The 27,085-nt window shown below is 42.4% G+C and overlaps 1 protein-coding gene across 2 annotated transcripts in view; it reads right to left on the bottom strand.

Annotated features, from left to right (window-relative positions):
* Window positions 1-9,809: 9,809 nt before the first annotated feature.
* The window catches only part of FOXN3 (forkhead box N3), a 142,722-nt gene continuing 125,446 nt past the window's right edge, over window positions 9,810-27,085 (bottom strand). For both annotated transcript variants that reach the window (XM_082000507.1, XM_082000508.1), the window contains 2 exons: window positions 26,018-26,126; window positions 9,810-12,513 (listed from right to left, as the gene is read on the bottom strand). In XM_082000507.1, coding sequence (XP_081856633.1) covers window positions 11,964-12,513; window positions 26,018-26,126 — 659 coding nt within the window. In that variant the 3' untranslated portion in view covers window positions 9,810-11,963. The remainder of the gene's footprint in view (window positions 12,514-26,017; window positions 26,127-27,085) is intronic.

Here is a 27,085-nt window from a genome sequence, read left to right as displayed (position 1 = left end):
CCTTTCCCTTTCCCTTTCCCTTTCCCTTTCCCTTTCCCTTTCCCTTTCCCTTTCCCTTTCCCTTTCCCTTTCCCTTTCCCTTTCCCTTTCCCTTTCCCTTTCCCTTTCCCTTTCCCTTTCCCTTTCCCTTTCCCTTTCCCTTTCCCTTTCCCTTTCCCTTTCCCTTTCCCTTTCCCTTTCCCTTTCCCTTTCCCTTTCCCTTTCCCTTTCCCTTTCCCTTTCCCTTTCCCTTTCCCTTTCCCTTTCCCTTTCCCTTTCCCTTTCCCTTTCCCTTCCCTTTCCCTTCCCTTCCCTTCCCTTCCCTTCCCTTCCCCTCCCTTCCCTTCCCTTCCCTTCCCTTCCCTTCCCTTCCCTTCCCTTCCCTTCCCTTCCCTTCCCTTCCCTTCCCTTCCCTTTCCCTTCCCTTTCCCTTCCCTTTCCCTTCCCTCCTACCTTGCTTGCAAAGCTCAGCAGTTCAAAATGGCTGGCAGAATGCTGTTTGCAGCCTTTTAGGCAATATTCCCCAAATCTACGTGCTTTGCATGGTGGATCACCACCCAGATCTCGCTGTGGGCACAGGTCCCCCCCACCGCTGGGCCAGGAGGAGATAGCAGGTGGTGGCCACCAGGAGCAGAAGTCGGGTCTCTTCCCCTGATTGATGACCTGCTTCTTACAATACTGTTACGCAAAGCCAGTTGTGTTTGATTACACCCCAGGAAGCGTGGCTTCTGGAGCCGAGGCGGTGAATGAACTAGATGGGAATAAGCAAGTGTATTAATTAGTATGCTGATAGCAGAATAAAGCTATTTTTTAAATCACTGCACAGCACTGCTCTTTACTATGATTGCAGAGATTATGTAAGACGATGATTAAAATCAGGTCCTTGCATCCCAGGCTGATCTGTGTTTGAGAGATGCGAAAACAAAGCTGCAAAGGAGTAAGACAAGACTGTATTACTTTGAAATGCTCTCTGTTTGCCTGTCCTAATGAAGGGCAAAGCAGTCACGTCATCAACCTCTTCGTTGTCGTTCTCACTCACCCTACTTTTTCTATTGTATTTTGCCAATAAGCCATTTGTTTTTTAAGACTGGGTGTGTACATATGGAAATGTCGGCTCCGGAGGAATCTGCTGCGTCATCCAACATTAGGCAGCTGAGTTACAGGGTGTCCCTAATGCACAGCTTCTGAATCCTGAGGTGCACCTAGCAAAGGTGTTTTCCTCCTATTTGTTGAGGTACTAACCCTCATTTAAAAAAGCAAGAGAAGAAAAATGTCGGCACTGTCTTTGTGTATTGTCCAACTGATTGAAAACAGACGGGTAACAAGAAGTTGTGTCTCAGCAGCAGGAAGACACTGCATTTCAGGACCAAGCTACCAAAAAAAAGATGCTGTTGTTTTTAACAACACTTATTTGGGAAAAGCCTCTAGAAATTGATTGTCATTAAAGACCTCGAGAGAACGTTGCTTATGATGATAAGCAGAGACTTTAAAATTTTGTGTTTACAGTCTCCTGCACTGTAATGCTCAGATTGCTATATATACACAATCATTATTTGATTTCTTACACCACGGTGAATAGCAGCACTGCTGATCAAATATAAAGTGGCAACCAATCCTAACGCAAATAGAAATATAAACAAAACCTGCAGATTTACAGGCAATCAAAATCATGTCAGACAGCATAAGATTAAAAGCAGGGTGCATGTTTGTTATTAATTCCGACAGATGTTTGCCGTAGAGTGTTTTCCACGAAATTTCTCACCATTGTTAATCATCTGTATTTTATGATGAAGTTTTAAAAGTCTTTCATTATCTTGTGTGGATTGAGCATGCCCCGTCGAAGCATCACTCTGCATTAAAGCTGAAGATTTATTCCTTTACAATATTTCTTTAAGAAGCAGATGTCACAGGAACCATTGTTATTTCATTTCCTGGCATAATACAGGCTCTGGAGTACATAGAACAAAGCCTTTTGTCGCTATTTACAGTCTCTTCTTTCTTTCTAGGCAACTGCACCAGACAGCGGGCATGGGCAAGCAGGAGAGCCGAGTGCAGCCTCTTTACAGGGCAGCCTGTAGTAACAGATGCTGTTGTATAAAGGAAGGAATTCAACATGGAGGCCACACAGACTCAGGCATTTTGTGCGTACCCATTCTGTGCAAGACACCCATTAGGAACCTGCTCCCGCAAGCAAGCCGGGTGAGCCGGGGGACCCACGGCTTCCCCCAAGTGCCCTGACCAGGCGAGGGCCGTCTTCCTTGCTGATTTGGGTCCCCAACGCCTCGCGCCTCTGGCCGCGCCGCTGCTGAACTTCAGCGAGGAGACTGCAGGGGCGTCCGGACGGGAACGCGCGGTAGCTCTGCACTCCCAGCGGGAAGCAGCCTGCCTGTGCTACCTGGGCTGTCTGGACTTCTGTAGCCAGAATTTGCAATGTAAAAGCTCATAGTCCTCTCCGTGTCCCGTGTTACACACTTACACAACCACACACTTACACAACCACATCTACTTCTACGCCTGGGCACTACCGACAGGGGGTACGCAAGGGGCTGGGGGCAGAGGCAGCCGCCTGGGGCAGATGCCCGCACCAGGGGCGGGCGCCTTGGCCACGAGGGTGGGCCGGTGCTCTGCCTCGGCCCCTGCGGCCCCCGAGGGCTGTGTCCCTGAGTGCGGCCATGGCGCCTGCCCCTGGGTTTCTCAGGGCCCGGGCAGGCCCTGAGCAGGCCGAATGCCGCCGCTGCCGTAGCTGAGGTGCTGAGGGACTGCGGTGCTGCAGTGGCCAGGAGGGACCAGGTTTCAGCACGGGGGTGGCAGCACCACCTGTGTGGATGCCAGCCAGGAGACATCCTGGGCTGGTCACAGCCGGTTCCAGCCGGCTCAGGGCTGAGGTCAAGAACAGGGAGGAACCTCCTTGGTGCCACCACTACGGGCAGTTGGAGGAGGGAGTATTTAATAAAGGATCCAGAAAATGGAGGGCTGCTGGAGACCCACTTGATGCCAAAAGGCGTCTGTGTACCCCTGAGGGACTGCAGCCCATGGGCCACCATGCCAGGGCAGGAATGCCCTGGAGGGACTGCAGCCTGCAGGCAACCCATGCTGGAGCAGGGACACCCCTGAAGAAAGAGCAGCAGAGGAACCAAGTATGCCCAAAGCAGCAGGACAACCAGCAAGCGCCAAAGAGCAGCAGAAAGAGCCGGTACATAAATCACTTCAACTGCTCACGCTGCCCAACGGCCTGCCAGAGGCGTTTTGACAAACTGAGCGTAACCCATGGTGGAAATGAGGGCGCTGAGGCTGGAGAGGAGGTAGGACAGGTGTTTATGTAAGTGGTTGCTTGTTTGTGTCCTTTCTGAATACCCAAATGAGCGATGAGAAGTCTGTGTGAATTTGGAATGAAGTAAAACTCGCAACTTGAGACTGTTTTGCCTGTGACAGGCAAATTGCAAGACTGCACAAAGAGCCTGTAGCACAACTGGGATTCAAGGTATCTCAAAGAGCGTGCCTGATCTAAACAATTTAAGGGCCTCATGTAATGCCCTGTGCCGAAAGAAGCCCAAGCCCAGTCTCTTGGCAAGCTTGCTGGCTTGCACCGAAAGCCTAAACCTTTTCCGTGGAGTCTGCGGGTCTCCCCGCTCCTCTGCACATGTCACTACGGTTCCATCCACAGGCCGTGCTGCACGATACTTGCTTAACTGGCAGCGGATGGGAGGGGGTGTCCGTTAGAGGACGGCAGTCCAGAGCAGAGTTAAGTGTTTTTCCCTTCTCACCAATCTCCTCTCATCTCGTCTCTTTGGCCAAGTTTTTTTTTTTTTCTCCTCTTTGTTCATGGCGGCGGCAGCGGATGCTGAGGATAAGTTACAAATGGAAACTTTTTCAGGCAACACACTGAAGTATCAATTGCCTGGTCAGATACTGGGGCTGGGCATTTTCATGCTATTTTGTGTATATCTTGGACATTTGTTTCTTCTGCCTCACTCTCCTCAGGACCTGTTTACACCCATCTTGTCCCTCAGATGCCTGCTGCGGTGGTCTCCAACACCAGCGCTCAGGATTGCGTCCAGACAAGTGAGGGGGACACTTCTACAGCTCCGGGCCAGCTGGCGTTCCAGCTTCAGCAGCCATACATTCTCATTCCACGGCCGAGAAACCATCCTCCCCTGCTTCAGCAGCGTCTCAAATTGGGCGTGGGAAAGATTTTAGTCTGACAGAAGAGCAGGGGACCTTTTTTTCTTAATTCTTTTAAAAGTTTAATCTATAGACACATACGGCTGTTCGTAGAATGCTTTCAAAGCACAGTGTTTGGGGAATGATTTTGTTTATAAGATTTTACTGTTCAGTTTAATTAGAGAAAGCTATGAGGTTACTGCAAATTTTTTATACCTGCTATTATTCATTCTCTGAAGGCACGACTTTTGCACTGTTTTCTTCAACTCTAGACTTAGGTTGGGCTGCTGGATCTATACTGAGCGGCACTGAACAGGCTAGTTTTTAGCACCAGTGAACAAAGAGCGTTCACTGATTCCTGCAGCAGCCCAAGGTGACTACGGAGGCTCCAAGTATTTGAAGAGCAGTGTCCCTCCTAGGTGGTTATGGGCTGAGTTAGTTTAGGCAACTAGCTTTGAAGCTCTTGGGTCTACAGGATTTCCCCCCTCTAACAGTCCCTTCAAGCCGAAAGGTAAAGGAGTAACGTGGCAAAATTAAGAGTTCTGGTGCTGCAGAAACCAGAATAAAGCCTGGGGGGGGTTGATGCAAAGATTAAAAAGCAATGCTTTCAGGATGTTATATACATACCGTTAGACATGTCTTACTACTGAGTCTCTTCTGATTGTTGCCAATTAAAAAGAAAAAAAGATACACTTCCCAGTGAAATCAGCTTTGTTTCCAGGCTGCAAAACTGATGAGAAAGGAAGATCAGGCCCTAACTTAACAGCAATTTAGTATGTCTAGCCATTTGCACATGACAGTGAATTAACATGAGCTGGTATCTACTGCAGTGAAGATACAGCTAACATCCCACGGGGGCAAGAACTATTCAATAATGAAGGAAGGAATTTGTAAAAAACCCACTGTGGTTCCTCTGTAGTATGTGGGCATGTTTTGAAGCCAATATTCACACAACTACAATTGTTCAATTGATGCAACTCAGTAATTTTTATTGCAACTGGAAGACAATACATCACAGAAACTTTATGGTAGGTTTTGGGAAAGTGTTATTTACAATAATAATTGATGAAATAGTTTGTCTTTGGCAATATGATTACACATCAAGAAAATGTAAAATGCAAGTATGCCTCTAAATCAACATTTTCATATTTCCTAAAGATCAGCTGATTGCACTTGCCTTCGGACTGCTCATTTAGGTAAACACAAATACAACTTAACATCACTGTTCATTCCCCATCACAGTTCGTATCTTAATATTGATGAAATTGGCAGTTTCAGACGCCAAGTACAGGAAAAAAATTGGCTTATCACTGTACTAAATTAACTTATTGGCCAGTTAAGGTCCTGTGACCCTTAAGCATTGATACTAAATCTCTTGGTCTTTTGATTGCTTTATCACTTTTTTTCTGTAAAACAAAATATTTCAGAAATTACAGATCAGAGTATAAAAAAATGTACAAGTCCATAATGCTTTTCATACACACACAAATCATTCCCCCCAACATTTTATATCATGGCAGTTTTAAGTAGTGAGTGTGAATGATGCAGGCATGGAACTGGCTATCAAATACAGGTATGACTTTCAATTGTTGTCCCACACACATACTCAGGAAATGTACAATGCTCTAGCAACTTAAAATGTACTCAAGTTCAATGTCATCTGAACGAAAAAATGAAGCCTTGGGATTTCAGGCCAGAGTAAACAAATTAAAACGATTCCCATTTCTAGATGATCAGCCCTCCCAGAATCCAGCACGTAATTTTAGCATCCCGTAAAATCCCTTCTAGCACTGAGGGCCAGCACAGGTTGTTGTTTATCCCTTAAACCCTCAGATGATGAGCTCTTGTAACTGCTGGCCTGATCCAAAGCCCAACGAAATCAACTGAAAATAAAAAGGTGAAACAAAACCCCCTTCCACTGACTGTGAAAGGATATTACATCGGGTTGATTTCGCTCTCTTTGCAAAAGGAAATGTGATACAGTAGAAAAACCATTATATAGCTTCAGATAAATATACCTTGTTTCAATGCTAAAACAAAACAAAACCCAAACTCCCCAAACCAGGAAAGGCTACTTATTAAACAACTCAAAAATGACCTTTAAAATCATTTCTGATTTTAAATGTACACCAGCAAAATACAGCACCATAAACACATTAGGTTGAGACTTTTTTTTTTTTTTGGTCAGTGAAGCTAGTACTTGCTTGCTGAACTGTGGAAGAATTATAAGGTCATGTACATGATCAAAGATAAAGCAACCCAGCTGACAAGTCTCTGCTTAATTCAAGAATAACCAGTACTAAAAATAAAAATGCGAAAATAAAAACCCCTAATAAACCACCATCAATTAATACTTTCTAAATAAAAGGGGATTAACAGATGAATTCACAAATGTATGCAGATTTATACAGAACACCGAATGTTGTGTGTAAATCCTTATAAACTCCAGCTCAAAAGAGAAACACACAAAATGTATAGTTTGACTTACACATCCCATTTCAAAGGAAAAGAGACATCATTACAACTTGGTAACTGTGCTAACTGCAATATAAACCAAACAGAAATTCAAAGTTTGGCAGATAACTAAGAGGAGGGTTATCACTTAGGTTATATAGCAAAGTGTTGATGTATATTACATAGAGTAGTATAAATAATAAAAAAGTATTATTTAAATTAGATCACAGTGCTGCATTATGTGCATAACAGTGTTTGATATATTACTGGAGGGCTGTGAAGAACACTACTAGAACTTAACTGGTCAGACGGTCAACACTGATATTCTGTTACCATCAGCAGGATGTATGGTTCAAATGCTCTTTTGGTGGCAAAGTCAAGAAAACGTTTCAAAATATTTCCTGTAAAATATGCCAATAAGCTATTCAGGCAGTAGTGAGATACCTGAAGGAGCTGGGTTTGCATTCTCCATGAAGTGAAGTAAGTTGCATTGCATCTCAAACTGGAAATGCATTCTCTCGATAGTTTTATTCTGATCCTGGAGCACGAGAGAGTAATGTTTTCAAAAACGCCTAGGGCCAGATTAAAGGAAAAATGGTAATAATAATAATGAAATAGTAAAGATTTCCAGGAGCACTTGGGTGTCAATAGCTCCACTGACTGCAAAGGAGATCAGACACCTCATCAGCTTCTAGAAAACCTCAGACTGCCCCTATCGACATCTTTAGATGATCTGGGAGCCAAAACCTCAGTGAAAATCAATCATCACGGCTACCGGAGAAAACAGGACAAAGTGTTGTTTTGGTCTTTGTCTCCCTGGTGCCATTTGGTGTACAATTTAGGATTTCATTCTCTGCTAACGTATGTCGATGTAACTCTCTCACTCCAGTGAAGAATGCAGCCCCCCCAGTTTCTCTGCATCTTCTCCAAAGGTAGACAGTAATTCAGTAGAACACTGGGAGCCGATGCACCTCCTTTGGGATTCCCTTCTCCTGTTAAGGTACGAGAGGAGCCAGAATATGGACCTCAGCTGAATTGCCGAGGGGAAGAGAATACAGCCACAGGACAGTTCTCTAGTCTTACACAGCAAGTCTCCTCGCTCCCACATCAGGCTTTTCAGCTGTAAAATCCTGTGATCTCGGTAGAACTACTGCGGGTTTTGCCAGAAGATTAGAATCAGGCTGCTTTCAGAAACAGCTACGCGGTGATACATGAAAGCTGTTCAAGACCTGCGCTCCAATTTTTTATATGTAGGCAAAATCTGCATCAAAACGCAGGACATCCAATTGCTTGCAGATCGCAAGCACGACCGGCAGATTTCACCTCCCTGCAGACGCCAGTGAAATCTGCTTGTGGCACTAGCTCTGGCCTGCAAGATCTTCTTCCTGCAAAAGGCATATTCCAAAGGAACCCGCCGTGAAGTCCGAGCGACCCTTACAACTCACACCTACGTGAAACTCGCCACTGAATGCTTGCTGACCTGCTGGGATCTCCCCAGCCCCCACCTGTCTTGGAGAAACGCTAATTTGGCAATACTGATAGAGTGAGGAAAATAGAAAGTTAGAGATATTCAACGACTTCTCACCCCAAAATGGCTTAGTAAGGAAAGCAAACAAGCACAACCAAACCACCTCATGTCTGGCAAGTGAGAGAGTTCATAATACAGTGCAATTACCACTCCGTTTTGGCATGATTCAGTCCAAGTAGAGACAACTGGATTGAAAAGCTGACATTATTTTTTTTTTGAAAACAAATCGGTCTCATATCTTATAAAAAAAGAGAACTTTTCTGATGGAGTAGAACCAGTTCTGACAAAGCTGCCACTGTCAGGCCAGGCACAAAAATCTTTTAGAAGGTGACTGATAAATATGTTATACAAATCCAAATTATGTACTGCTCATCAATAGTCCGAGTAAGGGTCAATAAGGACAGGTTGTTTTTAAACTCCAGAAATCATCTGTTGATGGCATTAGCCCTCAGACAAACTGCTGGTTCCTGAAGGTAACTTTGTAAACTCCCACTGAATAATATGTCCTTAGCAGATCAGACCAGGAGCAACAAATTTTACATGAAAATAGATGTTTGCCAACATTTTAGGTTACCAGCAAATATATAAAGTTGTTGAAAGTCTTAGATAGATTACATACATATATATCTAAAGATAACTTGCCTAATTAGATATTTATGCAGAATGACTGTTTTCTAAGGTGAGTAATACTAGTGGCAATTCTGTATTTAGTCACCAAGAGTCCACATTAAGGAACGGTACTTGTTGTTCAGCAGATACTGATCTCGTTTGCACCAACACAGTGCAGTCAGTGAAGTTGCTCTGGAGTTAGTGTCGTGACTGTGGACAGAATCTGGCCACCAGCACACAACCACATTGCCTTCTCGGGAGGACAGAGATGGCTGAGCCACACTTCGAATGGATTTTCTGCCACTAAATTTGACTTTTCAATGTCTCTTTTTGATAAATATTAAACCACTCCCAAGCTGGAACAACTATGCATTAATGAGCAACGGTGGTGGCAAACTGATACTGTAGTATTTTATATTTATTTCAAACAACTCTCCCCAAAGTCCATAAAAAAGATGAAGAACCAAGTTTTCTTGTGCAGACGTTGTGTGGTTCGCTCCCTGCGGACTCCAGCTGTAGGGAGTGTGGATCTGGGAAGAAGCCAATTATCCCAGCCCAGTCACACAAGGGAAAAGCTATGGCTCAGTCACCTCTGTGCTACCTGGCCAAGGGACTGGTCCTTCCTGTTTCCCCCAACCTTAAGGGCTGCAGGCAGCCAACGAAAGTTAGTATCTGTGTAGTCCCGACGGGGAATCAACCCGGCATGCATCGGCCCCAGCAAACTGGGGGGAACACAGAGCTGTTCTTGGCTCTCCATCCTTGGCTCTCTCCTTCCTCATCTGCATAGCTGGCAGTTGTGCTGGGCTCCGGCAGCTGTTAGGCAGCTCCTGGATCCCAGGACAGGCAGGGTGAGATGGGAGGAGAGACACTGTTTTGCTGTGTGGCCTTGCTCTTTACACGACAAAATGCTTGTGGAGAATAGCAACAGGTCCAGACCAGCCCGCCCTTCAGCCCTTCCACTTCTTAAATGAACACACACCACGGGCATCTCCAATGCAATTTTTAGCTCACTCCACTGAGTGGGAAGTCAAACCCTTCTCTAACTCACTCTTCATAAACTAGATCCATCTTGGTGAAACTGCTGCCTGAAACAGCTGTTAGGGATAAATATAAACCTATATTCTTTTTGAGAAACAGATTGTTCTTTTAAGTGGTTGATTCCTGGGATTTCCTTCTTGCCTGTAGGATATTCTAAGTGTAGAATTTTTCATGCCAAATTCATGAATCCAGGGGAGAGAGACTGTCTTATTTATTTCACAGCTTCCCTCTGCTGTAGGGATCTCCAATGTAATAGTCATCATTACCAGGAGAGTAGCACTGTACCTGAATCACTCTCTGTAACACTGTTTTTTCTCTGAACACCTCAGTAAGGCTCTTTACTAACTTCATTTTCTCATGGCAAATTAACAAAGCTATTTTCCTGTCTACTTATTCCTGAATCAAATCAGAGAGTTTTCCTCAGTTAACCTCCCATTATTCTCTTGATTCTGTCATACACACTCACTACTAAATTTGCCCTCAGATTATTGCGTCATGTTACACATGTACAGACGAAGAAAGGACACACTTTTACTTTTTTCTTTTTTTTTTCTTTTTTTAAACAGAAGTAGGGAGAGGGGGGCTGAATGTGCAGACAAGGCAGTATAATTCAACCATCCAAGCCCTACCAGAGCATGAAGATTTTATTTTTTAATATTGCAGAGTAAGTTCCCCAACAGTCAGTGTTTGTCCCTGAAGAAGGTTAAACCTTAAACACCTGCTTCAAAAAAACCCCAACAACAACAAAAAAGAACCAAAACAAAACCAAAACAAAACAAACAAAAAAATAAAACCCAAAAAAACAAACTCTAAGCCTAAGGGCTTAAAAATTAGAGGCATAGCCTTTTTCTCTATTTTCTATATTTATATGAAAATAATTCATGCTTCATGCTAAATACATTATTTACCTTACAAGAACTTTGTCGTCTTTGAATAAAAAAAAATTGTTTGCTTTTTGTATTCCCCCCCAAAAAGGAATCCATGCAATGTGGATCAAATTTCTTCTGCTGGCTACGCTAGTTGAATCTGGAAATCTGTTGTCATTTTTGCACAGATGAATCCTGACTGACAGTAACTGCACGCTCATTTCTGAGGGCAGCATAGGAGCTCTTTTGTTGAACTTCTGAATTTTACTGTTCACCAATATGCTTTCCTTTTTCTTCTTTTTTTTTTTTAATACAGAATACTCGTAATGGCAGGTTTTGTAGCTTTGTTTCCCCAGTTAGATCAAGGATTTGATCCACAGAAAAAGATTCTGATGTACTTCCTTCCTTAAAATCTACTGTCTTTTCTTAGACTTGATTGCTTTTCACTCAGGCAGTTTAGAAGACATAGCTTGTTTTTCCCTATTACTATTATTTTTTGCACGCAGTGCCAATCTTCGGGCTTATGGCTTTTTGAACATTCTTTTAATTTAATATAGAAGACAGAATTCAATGATTAACGATGCTACTAACAGTGCCTCACCCCCATTTTCTTCTCGTTATTTCACTGAAACCCATTGCATACATAGTTCAGATTCCCCCAAACTTAAAATTATCAGTCTTCACATTATGAGCCACATCTAGTACGTGAAGCACTAAAAGTGCATTATGGTTTGCGCAGTTGCCACCAGTGGCTGTCCAAAGACTTCTATGGCACAATGTATCCACGTGCCACTAGATGGTTCTTGGTTTGGTGTTGAGAAGTACACGCCTCCTCCTTCCCCCAAATCTCTTTATTCACATTCACTTCTAACCCAATTGTAAGGCCATTAAAAAAAAATTCTTAAGGGCCAGGCCTGAATGATTACTAAATTATGCACAGCTCTTCTAGTGTAAGAGGGATTTCCAAGTGCCCAATTTTACTCCCATCACATTAAAGTTGATGTCACTGCGTATTCAACCATGCATTTTTGACAAGCTGGAGAAAGCAATGGCAGTTTTGGCTTATTTTTTTGTTAACTTTTTGTCTTCAGGTACTGAAAAGCTTTTGTAAATTAGCTGAGTGTCAGTATGAGTTCTATGGCTTCAATCTCCTTTAAAAATAAAAATCTTAAGGGTCCAAAAAAAAAAGAAAAAGAAAAAAACAAAACGAAAACAAATAGAAAGAAAAACAGAAAAGGAAAAAATTGCTGATATTGCCACAAATCATTAGAATTCACCTGACGTGCTGAAACAAAACTTTGTAAGTTCAAACAAATCATTGATTTGTTCTAATTTTTTGTGGTTTCCTTTTGCTCTTTCTGCCCCTTTGCCGTCCGATTGGTGATGTTGTTCAAACAGGATCGAATTCCTGCTAAATGCAGGAGTGATCCTGCTGCTTCTTTCATCTCCTCATCGTCACTCTCAGGAGGCTTTTCTGTACGTCTCTTTTTAAGAGGCAGTGTGTCACTTGGTACTTTTTTCACCTTCATTAAATGTTGCCTTTTCTTGTGCTGGGATGCATACCCACTGTCAGCTAAAGAATCCTTGGTCTCCTTCTGATTTTGCTTTTTGTCCTCCTCTTCTGTTTCACTATGGCTCTCGTGGCTCTGGAAGCTAACTTCACTTCCTTCACTGCTGTCTTGGCTACCTTTAGTTGCAAATTCATACTGGTCGTCAGCAGAGGAAGAGGAAACGGAGTCACTAGCAGGTGATGTGCTCCTGTGGTTGGAAGATTTGGCACTGCTGTAGTTGTGATCCTCCTTTGGGTCACCGCTAACAACTGGAGAGCCACAGGACTGTTCGCTTTCTGTCCGCATCCGGCAGTTTGTTATTCCATTCCTGTAAAAACAAATCAAAGCAGTCTTAGAAGCCACAGAGATGTGATCCTACTTCAGTGCAAAAGATGATAAAGCCAAGCCAACTGACAGATAATCTAAAATTATGACTATGAAAATAATGTCCATGCAGGCTGGTTTCAAAGCCTGACTCAAATCGCTTGTGGATTGGATTCCACACATAAAACAAGCCAAATGACACATAACAGCACAAGAGGCAGGAGCGAGTAGGTCACAAATAAATAATGTCTGAAGAGTCCAATTAATAGTTTACTCTTCAAAAAAAATTAAACAGGAAAAATCCTCATTATTTTACTGCCTGGATATTAAATAAACTCTGATGAGTTGCACAAATATCCTTTCCCCTTTTTCATATAAAATGGTACTATCAAAAATGTGGGGAAGAGACACTAGCTTTCTGGAGTACTTCTTTGCCTCCTCTCAAAGATTTTTCCAGCTAGGACTCTTTCCAACAGAGGGAGAAACTATGTAGAGCGCCCAGGTAGTAGTCCAGTCACATTTCTGACTGTAATCAGTTTATGAATAATCTTCAAGGCAATATAAATCTTAAGCCACTAGCTGCCTAGAAAGTATTAAAATGTTTTTAAAAACAAGCAATAGCAAAAAAATAATGCTGGTTTTGCTCTAGAAGTTGTCATTTTCCCCTTTGGTTTTATGGCACTCGATGCTGTGGGAACTATTGCAACATGATATATTTAAAAACGAACAGTGTCCTCTTCTGCAATGGAAAATATTAGAGCATTCCCACTGACTTTACAATACAGAATACAATACTTGCAAGTCTATTAAAGAAGGGACTGACCCTGTGCAATGCTTAATTGCTGCTGAAAAAAACTGAGAAGAGGATGGTCATCACTGAGTAAAGGCATCATCATTGCCACCCGCCAGCTCACTAGCCTTGAACCCCTCTATCCGTTAAAAAAACCCCTAAACAAGCAAGACTGGTTAAACTATCACATGATAAACTTTAAAATCTAGTCCTGCCATCTTCATGCTATCACTACAGTTCTTTTGCACACTCATGGCTGTATTGGATTAAAACCTTTTCTTAAATACACGCACTGAGCATAGATATTTCTTAAGAGGAATGGCACAGTGCCATGTCCAAAGTATGACTGCTCTTCTACTTAAAAAAATGGGAAAGTGCTTTAGGTTTCGGGGAATGGACCTCATGTCTTGTTTCTTTACAGAAGAAACAGCAGAGCATTACCCATTTCGGAAAGGTAAGGCTGAAAGGTGGAAAATATGAGAGTGGTATATAAATCCACAGTTCCTATTCATCTAAATGCTCTTGTCTGTAGAGCTTGGTGAAATAAGAAACAGGCTTTTGTGAGCCAGTGACAGGACAATGCTAGAAGGTAGCAAATTAATCAGTCATTCCAAATGTTCTTATTTACAGTATTTTCAAAGAAAGGTATATAATAGATGGCCCAGTTATTAGCAAAGAAAGCCTCTTGCCAACCTCTTTTGCTCAACAAAATTATTTTCCCCTAGATTTTTGAGTAGCTTTATGATCCATAAATTATATACAGAACCCAGAAGGAATACACAAAGCTCCTTCAATTATTAATAACTAAATGCAATGTCATTCATGATTGTGCAGCAAGCCAGCTGCATTTACACTGTGATGGTTTGCCACTGCAGGGGTTGTCATTAGAGGATGCCAAATGCTTTAAAGAAATCACCCATACTAAACTAGTTGTAAGGTGAATTTATAACCAACTCCTTAAGATCAGTCATTATGAGGAAGCATGTGATGCATTTTAAGTGACAGATTCTTCATTTTTAGGGTAAATTTACATTTGAAGATGTTAAAAATTATCATATATTTGCATAAAATTAAAGTTACTTGATTTTACTAGACAGTTAATAGTCAGAGCAATGTGGCTCAATAACAATCACATGCTACTAATTTTCTATTAAAAAATAGTACTAAATTCTTGCTCCAAGGAAACAAACACAGGACAGAATAGGTGGGAACTCAAATGAGAGTCCTACTGACTAAGTTATTAGTGAACAAGGCTTCTAACAGACAAGATTTAAATCAAGGTGCTCATTTTCATGTTATTAGATCTACTCCTATTTGCTAGTTTATATTGAGAGACCATCAATAAAACGAAAGCTACAGTTCCGTGGAGCAAAGCAACCACATGCCAAAAAGACATCCCTGATTTGCTCCGCTCTTGAGTCTGCAGTGTTTGCTTTTACATAAAGGTACAAGCAAAAGGTTTGTCCTGGTTTCGGCTGGGATAGAGTTGGTTTTTCTTCCTGATGACTGGTATATGCTGTGTTTTGGATTTGGTTTGAGAATAATGTTGATAACACACTGGTGTTTTTAGCAGTTGCTGAGCAGTTGTGGTGCTTATACTCAGTCAAGGGCTTTTCAGCTCCCCATGCTCTGCCAGCGGGGAGGTGCACAAGGAGCTGGGGGTGACACAGCCAGGACAGCTGACCCAGGCTGGCCAAAGGGATGTTCCATACTGTATAATGTCATGCCAAGTATATAAACTGGGTTGGCTGGCGGTGGGAATCGGTGCTCGGGGATGGGCTATCGATCACTGGGTGGTGATGCATTGTGCATCACTTGGTTTTGTATATTCCTTTATCAGTATTTATTATTATTGTTTCCACATCCGTTGCTGTCCTATTAAACTGTTCTTAACCCACAAGTTGGCTTTTTTTCTGATTCTCTCCCCTGTTCCACCTAGGTGGGGGGGTAGGTGAGTGAGTGCCTACATGGTACTTAGTTGCCAGCTGGGGCTAAACCATGACAGGCTATAATTTGGATTTAAAAGTTCTGTCTGTGGGACTTGCTGCAGATCCCAATCCTTTCAAAAAAGCATAAAAATAAAATGAAAGGCCCCAGGATTACAGAATCAATGTCCTGGGAGAAGGTGTACTACTATGGGGTTAGCATCCCACATGGAGTGACTGCAAATAGGGATGATGACAAAGAAAAACAGAAGACCACAGAAAGGTGAGAAAAAGAAATCACTTTGAAAAATGGGACGAAAGGAAATACCAATACACTTCAGAAGAAAGGCATCTATGGTGGAACTGGTCAGGAAATGGAAAGCATTTGCATCTTAGAAAAATCTTTGGTTTTCACTTACATTTTGAAAGATTTCCAACCAGTTCTGCTTGGGGAAATAAAAAAGGAAGAGAAATCAGGTCAAGGAGAGAATTATCAAAGGATATCCGCAGGAATGAAAATGAGTTATACAGACAGAGTGCTTTAGGATATTCACAAATCAAAAGTCATGTACCCTGAAAGTAAATTCATCTGATTTTGTATCTTGATACGCAATGGCTCAAACATAAGATATGAAGAATTACTTATAACTGAAATTAGTAGATTAGTAAGAGTTGAATAAACTAATATCTAAACCATTGACATTCTGCACGTGCTTCTGAGACATTCTAAAGCTTTATATTGCTCTTATACAGTCACATACTCACTAAGAAATGAATCTGTGATCTACTTAGTTCTATCTAGATCATCAGTGGACAGAACTCCCCTGGGTTTTAGGGAACAGATTTTGGCCAGCTGAATCTATTTTTGTTCACAGTTCTGGTTGTAAGTCTAACTTTGTTACTGAAACAGTAACAGATTTTTAAAACAAGCACTTGCTCTGATATTTGGGTTATTTTTAAATTACTGAGGGGAAGAAAAGATATTTAAGAATTCTGTGTTCACTACAACAATGAGGGGAAATTTATTTCAAGTAATACCTTACTTTTTCCCCATTTTTTTTTTTGGAACTTTATTTCCAAGTTTCCAGAATCTCACGTATTTTCAAATGTTTTAAAGCAGTGGCTTGTCCTTTCAGCAAAGTCCATGGTACAGTCTCTAGAGCTTTTCATCCTACTGACATGGACTATTTTATTTGCCTGAGGGAACTTAACCATAGTTATATAGATAGAAGTACCACGCACCGATTCTTGCTTATTCAAGTCTTACTTAATATCTTTATCGATGATAAAGAGGGGATCGAGTGCTCCCTCAGTAAGTTTGCAGACCACACCAACCTGGGCAGGAGTGTTGATCTGCTGGAGGGTAGGAGGGCTCTGCAGAGGGATCTGGACAGGCTGGATCGATGGGCAGAGGTCAACTGTATGAGGTTTAATAAGGCCGAGTGCCAGGTCCTGCACTTTGGCCACAACAAGCCCATGCAACGCTACAGGCTTGGGGAGGAGTGGCTGGAGAGCTGCCCGGCGGAAAAGGACCTGGGGGCGCTGGTTGACAGCCGGCTGAATATGAGCTGGCAGTGTGCCCAAGAGCATCCTGGCCTGTATCAGGAATAGTGTGGCCAGCAGGAGTAGGGAAGTGATCGTGCCCCTGTACTCGGCACTGGTGAGGCTGCACCTCAAATACTGTGTTCAGTGTTGGGCCCCTCACTACAAGAAGGACGTTGAGGTGCTGGAGCGTGTCCAGAGAAGGGCAATGAAGCTGCTGAGGGGTCTGGAGAACAAGTCTTAGGAGGAGAGGGAACTGGGATTGTTCAGTCTGGAGAAGAGGAGGCTCAGGGGAGACCTTATCGCTCTCTACAACTACCTGAAAGGGAGTTGTAGCAAGGTGGGTGTCGGTCTCTTCTCCCAACTAACATGTGATAGGACAAGAGGAAATGGCCTCAAGTTGCACCAGGGGAGATTTAGATTGGATATTAGGAAAAATTCCGTTACTGAAAGAGTGGTCAAGCACTGGAATGAGCTGCCCAGGAAGGTGGTGGAGTCACCATCAGGGGAGGTGTTCAAAAAATGTGTAGACTGGCACTTCAGGACATGGTTTAGTGGGCATGGTGGTGTTGGGTTGATGGTCGGCCTTGATGATCTTAAAGGTCTTTTCCAACCTTAATGATACTATGATTCTTAAAATATTTCAATCTGGCTGTAGCACAATGACACAACCCTCAAGCACTGCAGTGGAGAGCTGGGGCTTTTGAAAGCCCAACTCCATTCCCGTTGTTAATGGATAGGTGTTCTGCTAGTAATGCAACCAGGAGGCATACAGGACTCACTGCAGCTGGATGTCAAGTCAGTAAGGAAATAATGTCCTTTGCTCAGTGTTAGTGCCTCTACCTTTCAAAGGGGTCTTCCTCAGGCTGAGATGAATGTAAGTCTCAGTCATTTTACCAAGGGCAGATATAACTTCCTTAAATTTCTCTCTGAGCTTTAAAAAAGATAGGTAATCACATTCTGTTTGCAAAATGGCAAAAAGTTTTGCTGAAAAATACTTACTGTCTTCAACATCACAGATAGTTATATTCCTTTGATGAACAACGCAAGCCTATGTGGAGTTTAAATATCACCTTATCTATCTCTGATCCTTCTGGATGGCAGACATTGTATACACATAGGTGACAGTTTTGGTATGCAATTGGAAACACCCAGTTAAAAATATGAAGAAAGCAGTACAGGTAAGTTGGGTTTGTGGATTTTGACAGGTTCCAGGCTTGAAAACAAAACAAAACAAAACAAAACAACCCAAAACACTCTTTTTTACTGTATGGGTAACATAATTTCAAAGGGCAATTCAGGACAGTCAGAACTCTTAGCTACAGGTAGTTGAACTGTTACTTAAAACCACTACAGACCAGCAGACTGTAGTGATGAGCAAGCGTATGAAAAGTAAGTGGTGCTCACTTGCTGTATGATGAGATCCTGTCACGGGTTATTGAGTTAAAAGTCAACAACAACAAGTCAGTTACACTATTGATAGAAATTCCCACAAAGGCACTTTACAGTCTAACTGTATGCAAAGGATCACAATAAATGTGACTCATGAACTGCCAGCAGAAAGAGCACTCTCTCGGTATCAACAGCAGATCTGAAGACAAATGCAGCTCCTCGCATTTTGCAAAAAAGATTCATCAAGTCAGCCAGTATTTTTGTCCTTTAGTAACCAAAGAATTCCTTATAACTCATCCTGCCTGTTACAGGTGAGAAGGGGAATGCAATGCATCAAAGATGATTTGGAGTTTATTAAGCTGATCATGTCAGTAATAAGCAAGAACATTAAGAACAGACAATAAAGAATTTATAAAAGGAAGTACCTACCAGTTCCTTTACCTAAGCAAAAATAGTAATTTCACAGATAATCTAAGTGGATAATTTTACTTATGCTTTGGCATCTACGCTGAACGTTACTTATGTTTAGTTTATTTAATCACTGCTTGAATGACTGCTTCAAGGTAGGAAAAAATAAGCAAAAATAAAGCCAGCATGAGAAATAAAGTCACCATAATGAAGGCTTGGCCTGAGGAATAATCTAGTTATTTCCCTATAAAGTGAAAATAATTGTAAATAACAATCTTCCATCTTTGAATAAAGTTAGGCACAAAACTTATTCTTGTCACACCATAATGATCAGGACCTGCACAAGGAACTGTGTCATTAATAGCAGAAGAACGACAGATACTTTAAAATCTACTCATAATGGAGGAGGCAAGGTTTGTTAATGTCACATTTTGGGGTGTTTTGTTGTTTTTTCTTTTTTTTTTTTTTTTCCAAATAAAGGAAGAGCAGGAGGGCTGTCAGTGCAGATATATTTGCTTTCCCTAGGAAGAGGGAGCATTTTGTCTTGGAAACTTGAATGGAAATTTTCTTTACTTAGGGAAAAAAGTAAAGCTTTTACTGGGAAGCTTGTGTTTGCAATTTACAGCTAATTGTGAAATTCCTTGAGAATTGTTTGGTGAGAAAGGAGAATTGAAAAAAAAGGGAAAAACCAAAAGTAATTTCCCATTAATTTTTATTTTTAACCTGCAATATTTAAAAAAACCAAGATATTTCTAACAAACACTACCGAAAGTAATTTAACGTATTACCTAGGCATAAGTGGCATATAAAGAAGTTTTGCCTAAGTTTTCACCTAGCCTGAAACAATAGCTTGGACTCATTCTGGGGAAATATGAGCTAAAAAAGGCAGTTGAGCGATGAAGTCTACGCTATCCTCCATCCTGACATTTCTGATGCATCAACAAATGAAGAGAATGGCAAATCCAGCCAAAACATCTTTACTGGGACTGGTTCTACTTAGCTCTTCTGAAATCCTAAAGGTTTTACCCGCTCCTTAAGGTTTCGCACCAAGGTGGCTGCCAACTCCCCTCTTTTTTTTTTGCACCTCCATCTCACGCGCATGTGCTGGCTAGTGTTATGGGATGGGGTTTCCATTTGGCCTTGCCATCAGAACAGACCACTGAACAGACCATTAAGCCCTGTTGGCCAAGACTAACAGCACCTTAATCTGGCCAAAAAAATAGGGAAGCATGGCCTACACAGTGCAAAATGCACTGAAGACCAGAGCTTCATAAACCCTGGATGCCTTGGGAGCTCATCTGAACACTGTTCAGCGGCTGCTGCAGCAGTGAACGTTTGGGGCAGAGGAAAAGAAAAAAAGGCCTAATACATAAAAATTACAAAGGATATTTTGTAAAACATCTTTTGCAGAATAACCTGGACCAAGTTACAAGGCCTATGCCACACAGCTGGTGAGATTCTCTGTGGAATGAAGCTCCATCAACCTCACCTCAGTGGACGTGCCCACATCAGGCAGATGAGGCTTAGGCTCAGTAGGTCTACTGCACTGCGGCAGGACGTGGACAGAGGCACAAACCACTCATGCACTACGGATAGCAGAAGAACATTACAAACATCATAGTGGAGGCTGTCTGCTAAATGTACTGAAATTGTAGTTCAAACAGCTCTAATACTGTATCAGCTTCCTAGCTGGTGCTCTTCCAAAGGGTTGGTGTAACTGGTAACACCTTACTCATGTGGAAGGTGATTACATATGATAGAGTTTCTTGCACCTTGCCAAGATGCACGTTGGCAGATACATTGGCCACTTTGATAGAGACTCTGCTTACTAAAGCGGACACAGAAGTCCTCCCAAGTAAACATTTAAAAGGTATTTTCCAATAGATGTACATAGTAAGAGCAAAGAGCTCACCTTCAAAGCACAACCAACTCCTTGTTGCATGTAGGGCACTACTGGCTTTGCTTGCTTTCATTTAGTACCTTCGTAAGTCAGTATTTTCTCTTCTACATACCCAGACTATCAGTGCATTTGCTTTTAGATGCTCTCAGGGAACTGTATGGGGATATGGTCTGCCAAAAATATATATAATGGATCTCATGTTAAAGACATGCTACATGCTGTGCAGCTTTGAAGCGTTATTTTCCCCTGCTGTCTTCGGGTGGGTCTTAGACTTGTCAGCCACAACATGGAAAATATGGATGGTAAACAAGCTAAAAGTGGTGTGAATAAAGTAAATAAAAAGCTACTGTCAAAACATATCCAATTATGCTCTGCTGTGGAGATTTATCACCAGAGGATGATTTTCAAAGCAAAAATAGTGTGGGATGCCTTTTCCATTTGTAGATTAGTTTGGAATGAAAGGCCTGTTTGTGCAATTTAAGCCAAATGCACCACCTCATAATGACGCTGTCCTCAATTGCTATTCTTTATTCATAGAAAGTGGTGGATTTGTTGTGTTTGTTAAACACTTTTCAGTAGGGTTTTTTAATCCAAACTACTTAATTCAATTGTACTTTATTTTATATATATAAAAATAAAGTAATTACATGTAATTACCTGGGAACAGCAACACATTGATACCTTGTGGAGGAACAAAATACACGAATACATTCCGTCACACTGTTGAAAAAGAATAGCACCGTAAACCCTTCCAACTGACGGGAGCTAACAGATTTCAGCATCTTAGTCCAATGCTATGGTTTTGGCCCCCTTTCCAAATAACAGATTAGTCAAAACACTCCACCTAATTACAACTGCAAATTTAACCCAAGACCAAACTTTTTATTACTCTGTTTTGACATGAATGGTGGTCTGCACAACAGGACAACATACTGCAAGTTATTTGCACATAAAGACCATTAAGATATTGAGGAAATAAACATGAAATGAAGTAAACAGCTCAGACGGCAAGGAAGTGCCAACCAAAGACCAGCACCTTACAGAAGAACCCGTAACTCCTACATACAGTTACTAAAGAAAACCAGTGGTGTAATTTATTATGCAAGGATCCACTACCAACAAAATACTAGACAGCCCCTAAATGAATGATAAAAGCCAGCTTTTTTAGGCGGTTTTAGGCTTTTCATTTAGAGCACCAAAAGAATTCTTCTCAAGAAAATATACATTTGAGTAGAAACTGCTTGGAAAGAAGCTGCCTGGCTTTTCAATATATAGACAGAGGCACAATTCTGCAGATAACTGTAACAGGAGACTGCACCTCCTCCCGTGGCTGCCCAGCAGACCTCCCTCCTGGTGAAAGCTGGAAGGGGAAAGCAACCTTCCTGCACCTGAACAGGTCTAAAAACATCCCCTGCCAGCCTGACTGGAGCATCTCCCTCTGTGCAGGAATGACAGCTCTGTGTGAGCAGTACTACTACTCTTAACTGCAACAGAAGGCAGCTGCACGGCTGCTGTGGTAAATTCCCCCCGCTGCACAAGATAAGCAGAAGTTATTCTCGTGAGATGCCATGAAAGCTCGACACGACAGGTCCCATTTAACTCTGTGTATCTGAGGAGAGGGGTAAGCACCAAGGAACACGGTGTCATTTTTAGAGTAACTGGTAACAGAAATATCCAGTTTGGAGAGGACCAGATGATGTTCTAGGAGACATTGTGCATCCAGACTTAACTTCTTCCTAAAGAAATTCTGAATCTCAACATCCCAGAAACAAGACAAAACTGCCTGCTGAACTTGCGCTATTGCAGAGAGTCCCCTAACTTCTCAAAAGCTTTTAAAGCCTCTTCCCCTGCCAGCCGCACCCCCTTAAAGAATTAGAAGAGGGTATATTGCAGGAGACCTTAAATCTGAGCAGGTATCACGCAGACCAGGAATATATTCAGAGCAAGCTATTTCTAATACTGCCTAAGGCTGGAGAAGAGAACAAAAAGAATTAGAAATGTCTGCATTAAGTAATTATAAATGCTTTTCTCTGAGACAGAGCAAAAAGAACATAAGCAAGGGAGGGGTAAAATCCCTAATTTCCCAAACCTACATTACCAGGTAGTTGGTAAAGATCCAGTTCTACCTGCTGGGAAAAACATGAGAAGTCGTCCTCAGAAAATGCATAAATTTAACTATATACAGCCTTACAACATAGCAATTTGAGGATGTCTACGCAGAAGGAAGTTTTCAAATGGCCTGGAAGGAGAAATGGTTCTATCTCCTTGAGTCAACCTGATTATGAAACATGGTCTAAGCAGGAAATGTAGATAAACCAGGACCAGCAGGACCATGACTGTGGGAACAGTGACTTTCCATTTGTGGACACTGAAATTGCAAGGGACCAGCTGTATCAGCTGAATGTTCACAAGTCCATGGGGCCTGATGGGATTCATCCCAGAGTTCTGAAGGAGCAGGCAGATGTTACAGCAGGACCCCTCTCGGTCATCTACCAAAGGTCTTGGGAGTCTGGGGAGGTCCCTGCTGACTGGAAGCTAGCCAGTGTTACTCCAATCTACAAAAAGGGCATGAGGGAAGACTCAGGGAACTACAGACCTGTCTAACAGTCCTGGAAAAATTATGGAAAAGATTATACTAGGAACTATAGAAAGGCATTTAAAGAATAATGCAACCATCAGGCACAGTCAACATGGGTTCACAAAGGGAAAGTCCCACTTAACTAATTTGTTCTCCTTCTATAATAAGATCACCCGCCTGGTGGGTGAAGGGAACAGGGTGGAGGTAGTTTTTCTGGATCTTAGTAAGGCTTTTGATACTGTTCCTCACAGCATCCTTCTAGGTAAGTGGAATGAGTGGGATCACAGTGCGCTGGGTGAAGAACTGGCTGAAGAGCAAAGCTCAAAGGGTTGTAGTGAATGGGGCTGCATCTGGCTGGTGACCGGTCAGCAGCGATGTTCCTCAGCGTTCAGTTCCAGGGCCAGCTGCATTCAATATTATTTATCAACGATCTGGATGCAGGAGTTGAATGCACCATTAGCAAGTTTGCTGATGATACCAAACTGGAAGGTGGTATTGACTCTCTTGAGGGACAGGAGGCCTTGCAGAGGGATCTAGATAGATTGGAGCATTGGGCTACTATTAATGGGATGAAGTTTAACAAGTCCAAATGCCAGATTCTGTACCTAGGATAGAGTAATGCCGGGTACAAGTATAAATTGTGTGAGGAGTGGCTGGAGAACAGCCCTGCAGAAAGGGATCTGGGGGTGCTGGTTGACAGCAGGCTCAATATGAGTCAGCAGCATGCCCTGGCAGCCAAGAGGGCAAACCACATCCTGGCATGCATCAAACACGGTACAACCAACTGGTCAAAAGAGGTGATTATCCCACTGTATTCAGCATTGGTACAGCCTCATCTTGAATACTGTGTGCAGTTCTGGGCCCCACAATTTAAGAAGGATGTGAAGGTCCCTGAATGCATCAAGAGGAGGGCAACAAAGCTGGCGAAAGGGTTGGAAGGAACTGTTTGGGGACAAACTTTTTAGCAGGGCCTGTAGCTACAGGACAAGGGGTAATGCTTTTAAACCAAAAGAGGGCAGATTTAGGCTAGATAGAAGGAAGAAACTTTTCACAATGAGGGTGGTGAGACAGTGAAACAGGCTGCCCAGAGACGTGGTGGATGCCCCATCCCTGGAAGCATTCAAGGTCAGGTTGGGCGGGGCTCTAAGCAACCTGATCTAGTCTAGTTGTACATGCCCCTGCTCACTGCAGGGGCGTTGGACTAGATGACCTTTAAAGGTCCCTTCCAATCCAAATTATTCTATGATTCTATGAATGTCCTATGAGGAGCTGCTTAGGACTTTGGGCTTGTCTCATTTGGAGAAGTCTCTACAGCTTCCTGAAGAGGGAAAGTGGAGAGGGAGGTGCTGAACTCTTCTCCCTGCTATCAAGTGACACGTGGGAACGATTCAAGGCTGCACCAGGGGAGGTTTATACTGAACATTAAGAAGCATTTCTTTACCAAGAAAGTGGTCAAACACTGCAGTAGGCTTCCTAGAGAGGTGGTTGATGCCTCAAGACTGCCAGTGCTTAAAAGGCATTTGGACAATGCCCTTAATAACATGCTTTAACTTGGTCAGGCAGTTGGACTAGATGATTGTTGTAGGTCCCTTCCAACTGAAATAGTCCCTTCCAACTATACTAACTCAAGAGAGATGATTCAGACCACTATGTCCTCCATTTACCTTGGATGCCTCATAAAAATTATATATAATTAATGATCCAGGAGTCCTACAGCTCTCCCCACTGGAGCAGAATACAAGTTCTGGATAAAACCAGTGGCAAAACTACTGAAGATGGTTAACCTCCATTGCTATCAAGGCCAGACTGTGGTAAAAAGAGATGGAGAGGAACTCTGCAGACTTCTGGAGGATGATCCTCAGGGTTGCATCCTTTCAGTGTAGTACATGTGAAAAACAGCTGAAACAACTGCCCATCAAAAAAACCAGATTTTATTCAAATTAGTGTCTTCCCCTCTATGCATTTTAAGCATCAAGAGTACATGAATGTCATAGGTCCTCTCTCTCTCCATTTATTGGATGGAAATACCACACCCAAAGGGCTAGACACTGATTCTGAAAAGGGCTAAGAAAATAAAGAGCAAATGGGAAAAAAATCACAAGTAAATAATAATGAAATAAACAGCTATCAAGATATTTTACTTCACTGCATTGCAGCCATTTACTGAGATCAGAGGGTGTAATTGGAACAGCCCAGCAAAGCGGGGTCAGCGCTAATTATGAAATCCCACCCAGAATACCCAACTGCCTGAGCTGAAATAGCTTTTGCAGATACTGAGAGTTCTAAAAGAGAAGGGCACCAGCAGCACACTTGACCAAATTAATCTCTGTTGTGACTGACACCTGAGGCAAATTGTTCTTCTCCTGATAAACCATCACTGCTTTAAGTAAAGCAAACCACTGAACCACAGTTCTTACTGCCATCACTAGATGTCTCTTACTGCCCTGCTTTCTGAAAAAGTTGATTATCTTCAAACAACGTTTTACCCTTGAATGTTTAGGTATAACCTTGAAATAGAAACTGTAGAGAAAGAAACTGCCTCACAAAGACCTACATTAATACCAAAACAACAGTTACATGTTTAGGTATCTTTCAGAATTTGCTTTAATATTACTGATATTCTTCTTATTGGTATCTAATACAGGAAAAGGTCTTTAGGAAGAGGGAGGGAGGGAGGAGCAGGAAAAAGCATTTGCACTTAGAAAAACAGGCCACTGTAGGAGGTTCTCGCCATAAACTGCCTGCAGTTTGCTAGTGAAAATAAAACTGCTTTTTACAAACGGGTGTGCAACAGACAGATATGCCATGACTATCTTGCAAAGAATTTTAGGTAGCAGAGTTTTATGTCATTTAGAACCTCAGAAGTATTAGCAAGCAGCAAAGTATCTGTTGATCAAAGCTTATATGTACTTATTACATTCTCTGCAAAATACTGACTGACTTCAGAAATATCCTGCAATGAGCCGCTCTTACCTTACTGCAACAGCCATGCTTCCAATAGGGTTGATTGGCAATGGCCTGGCTCCAGGAAATATTCCTCTACTCAGAACTCGAGCTCCATTTTGTATCACTCCTGGAGGAACTAAAAAAAATAGAACAACAAAAAAGAACATTTTTTCTTTTAAAGGAGAAGTTAGAAAAATGTAGGAGCAAAATGTGGAACTTAAGCTTTTCAATGAATTGAGAAAACATTGGAGAGGCTCATGTAGTACACTGCTTACCTTGGAACATCTCAGCCTCAACTCTTGTGAATGCCATGCTACTTCCAACGCTATTTTCATGGCAAAAAATTTAACAGCAACCAGTGATAACATGGCTTGTAGAAGCCACTGTCTGACCTAGTTGCTGCAGATCATTCCTTGTAGAACCGAATCACTTGTTTTGTAATCGCCGTTCTGCTGGGAAGGCATGTGCTTAGCATCAAAACCAGCAATGAGCATAGATGTAACTATTCCGTCTACAATAAGAAAAAATGACCCTGTACAGATAAAAAGAATATAAGCATTTCACTGCAAGAACATAGGTCATAGCTTTTTATCATCCCAGCTACTTTCTGAGCAGCAATCTCTTGGCCTCTGTCTCCTGCAAAATAAAATATTAACTACGAATGTGGATTTACCAGGAAGGGAAAGAGAAGGGGCTAAAAAGGCGTTAGCTCCATACCACTAATTAGCCCCTCTCTCTTGCCACCGATGACCTCTATCACCCAGCCTGACAGCAGTCACGCGCCTCCAGCACACGGCCGGGTCACAGCCGAGCCTCCCCCATCCAACGCGGCGCGCTGATGCCACTGACGCCGAACTGCGTAGGTACTGGCCGCTACAGCTGAGAGATTTCACTGGGGCCTTTTAACTTGGCCGCGTATCAAAAACTGCAGCTCTGGCCAACAAGATTTTAACCTACAACCTACAAGTATTTCTCTTCTACCCAGGCACGTTTCTGTGCACTGCTCAGCCTAGGGCAGCCAACCCCCAGCTGAAGGGATAGCAGAGGAAGCACTGCCAAGGCACCACCAAAGGAAGAGTCTGTCCCTAGCAGGTC

The sequence above is a fragment of the Phaethon aethereus genome (genome assembly GCF_964289735.1).
Source record: "Phaethon aethereus genome assembly, chromosome: 5".
Lineage (NCBI taxonomy): Eukaryota > Metazoa > Chordata > Aves > Phaethontiformes > Phaethontidae > Phaethon > Phaethon aethereus.
The sequence above is the reverse complement of the archived record's forward strand: the minus strand, read 5'-3'. Positions and strand labels throughout refer to the sequence as shown.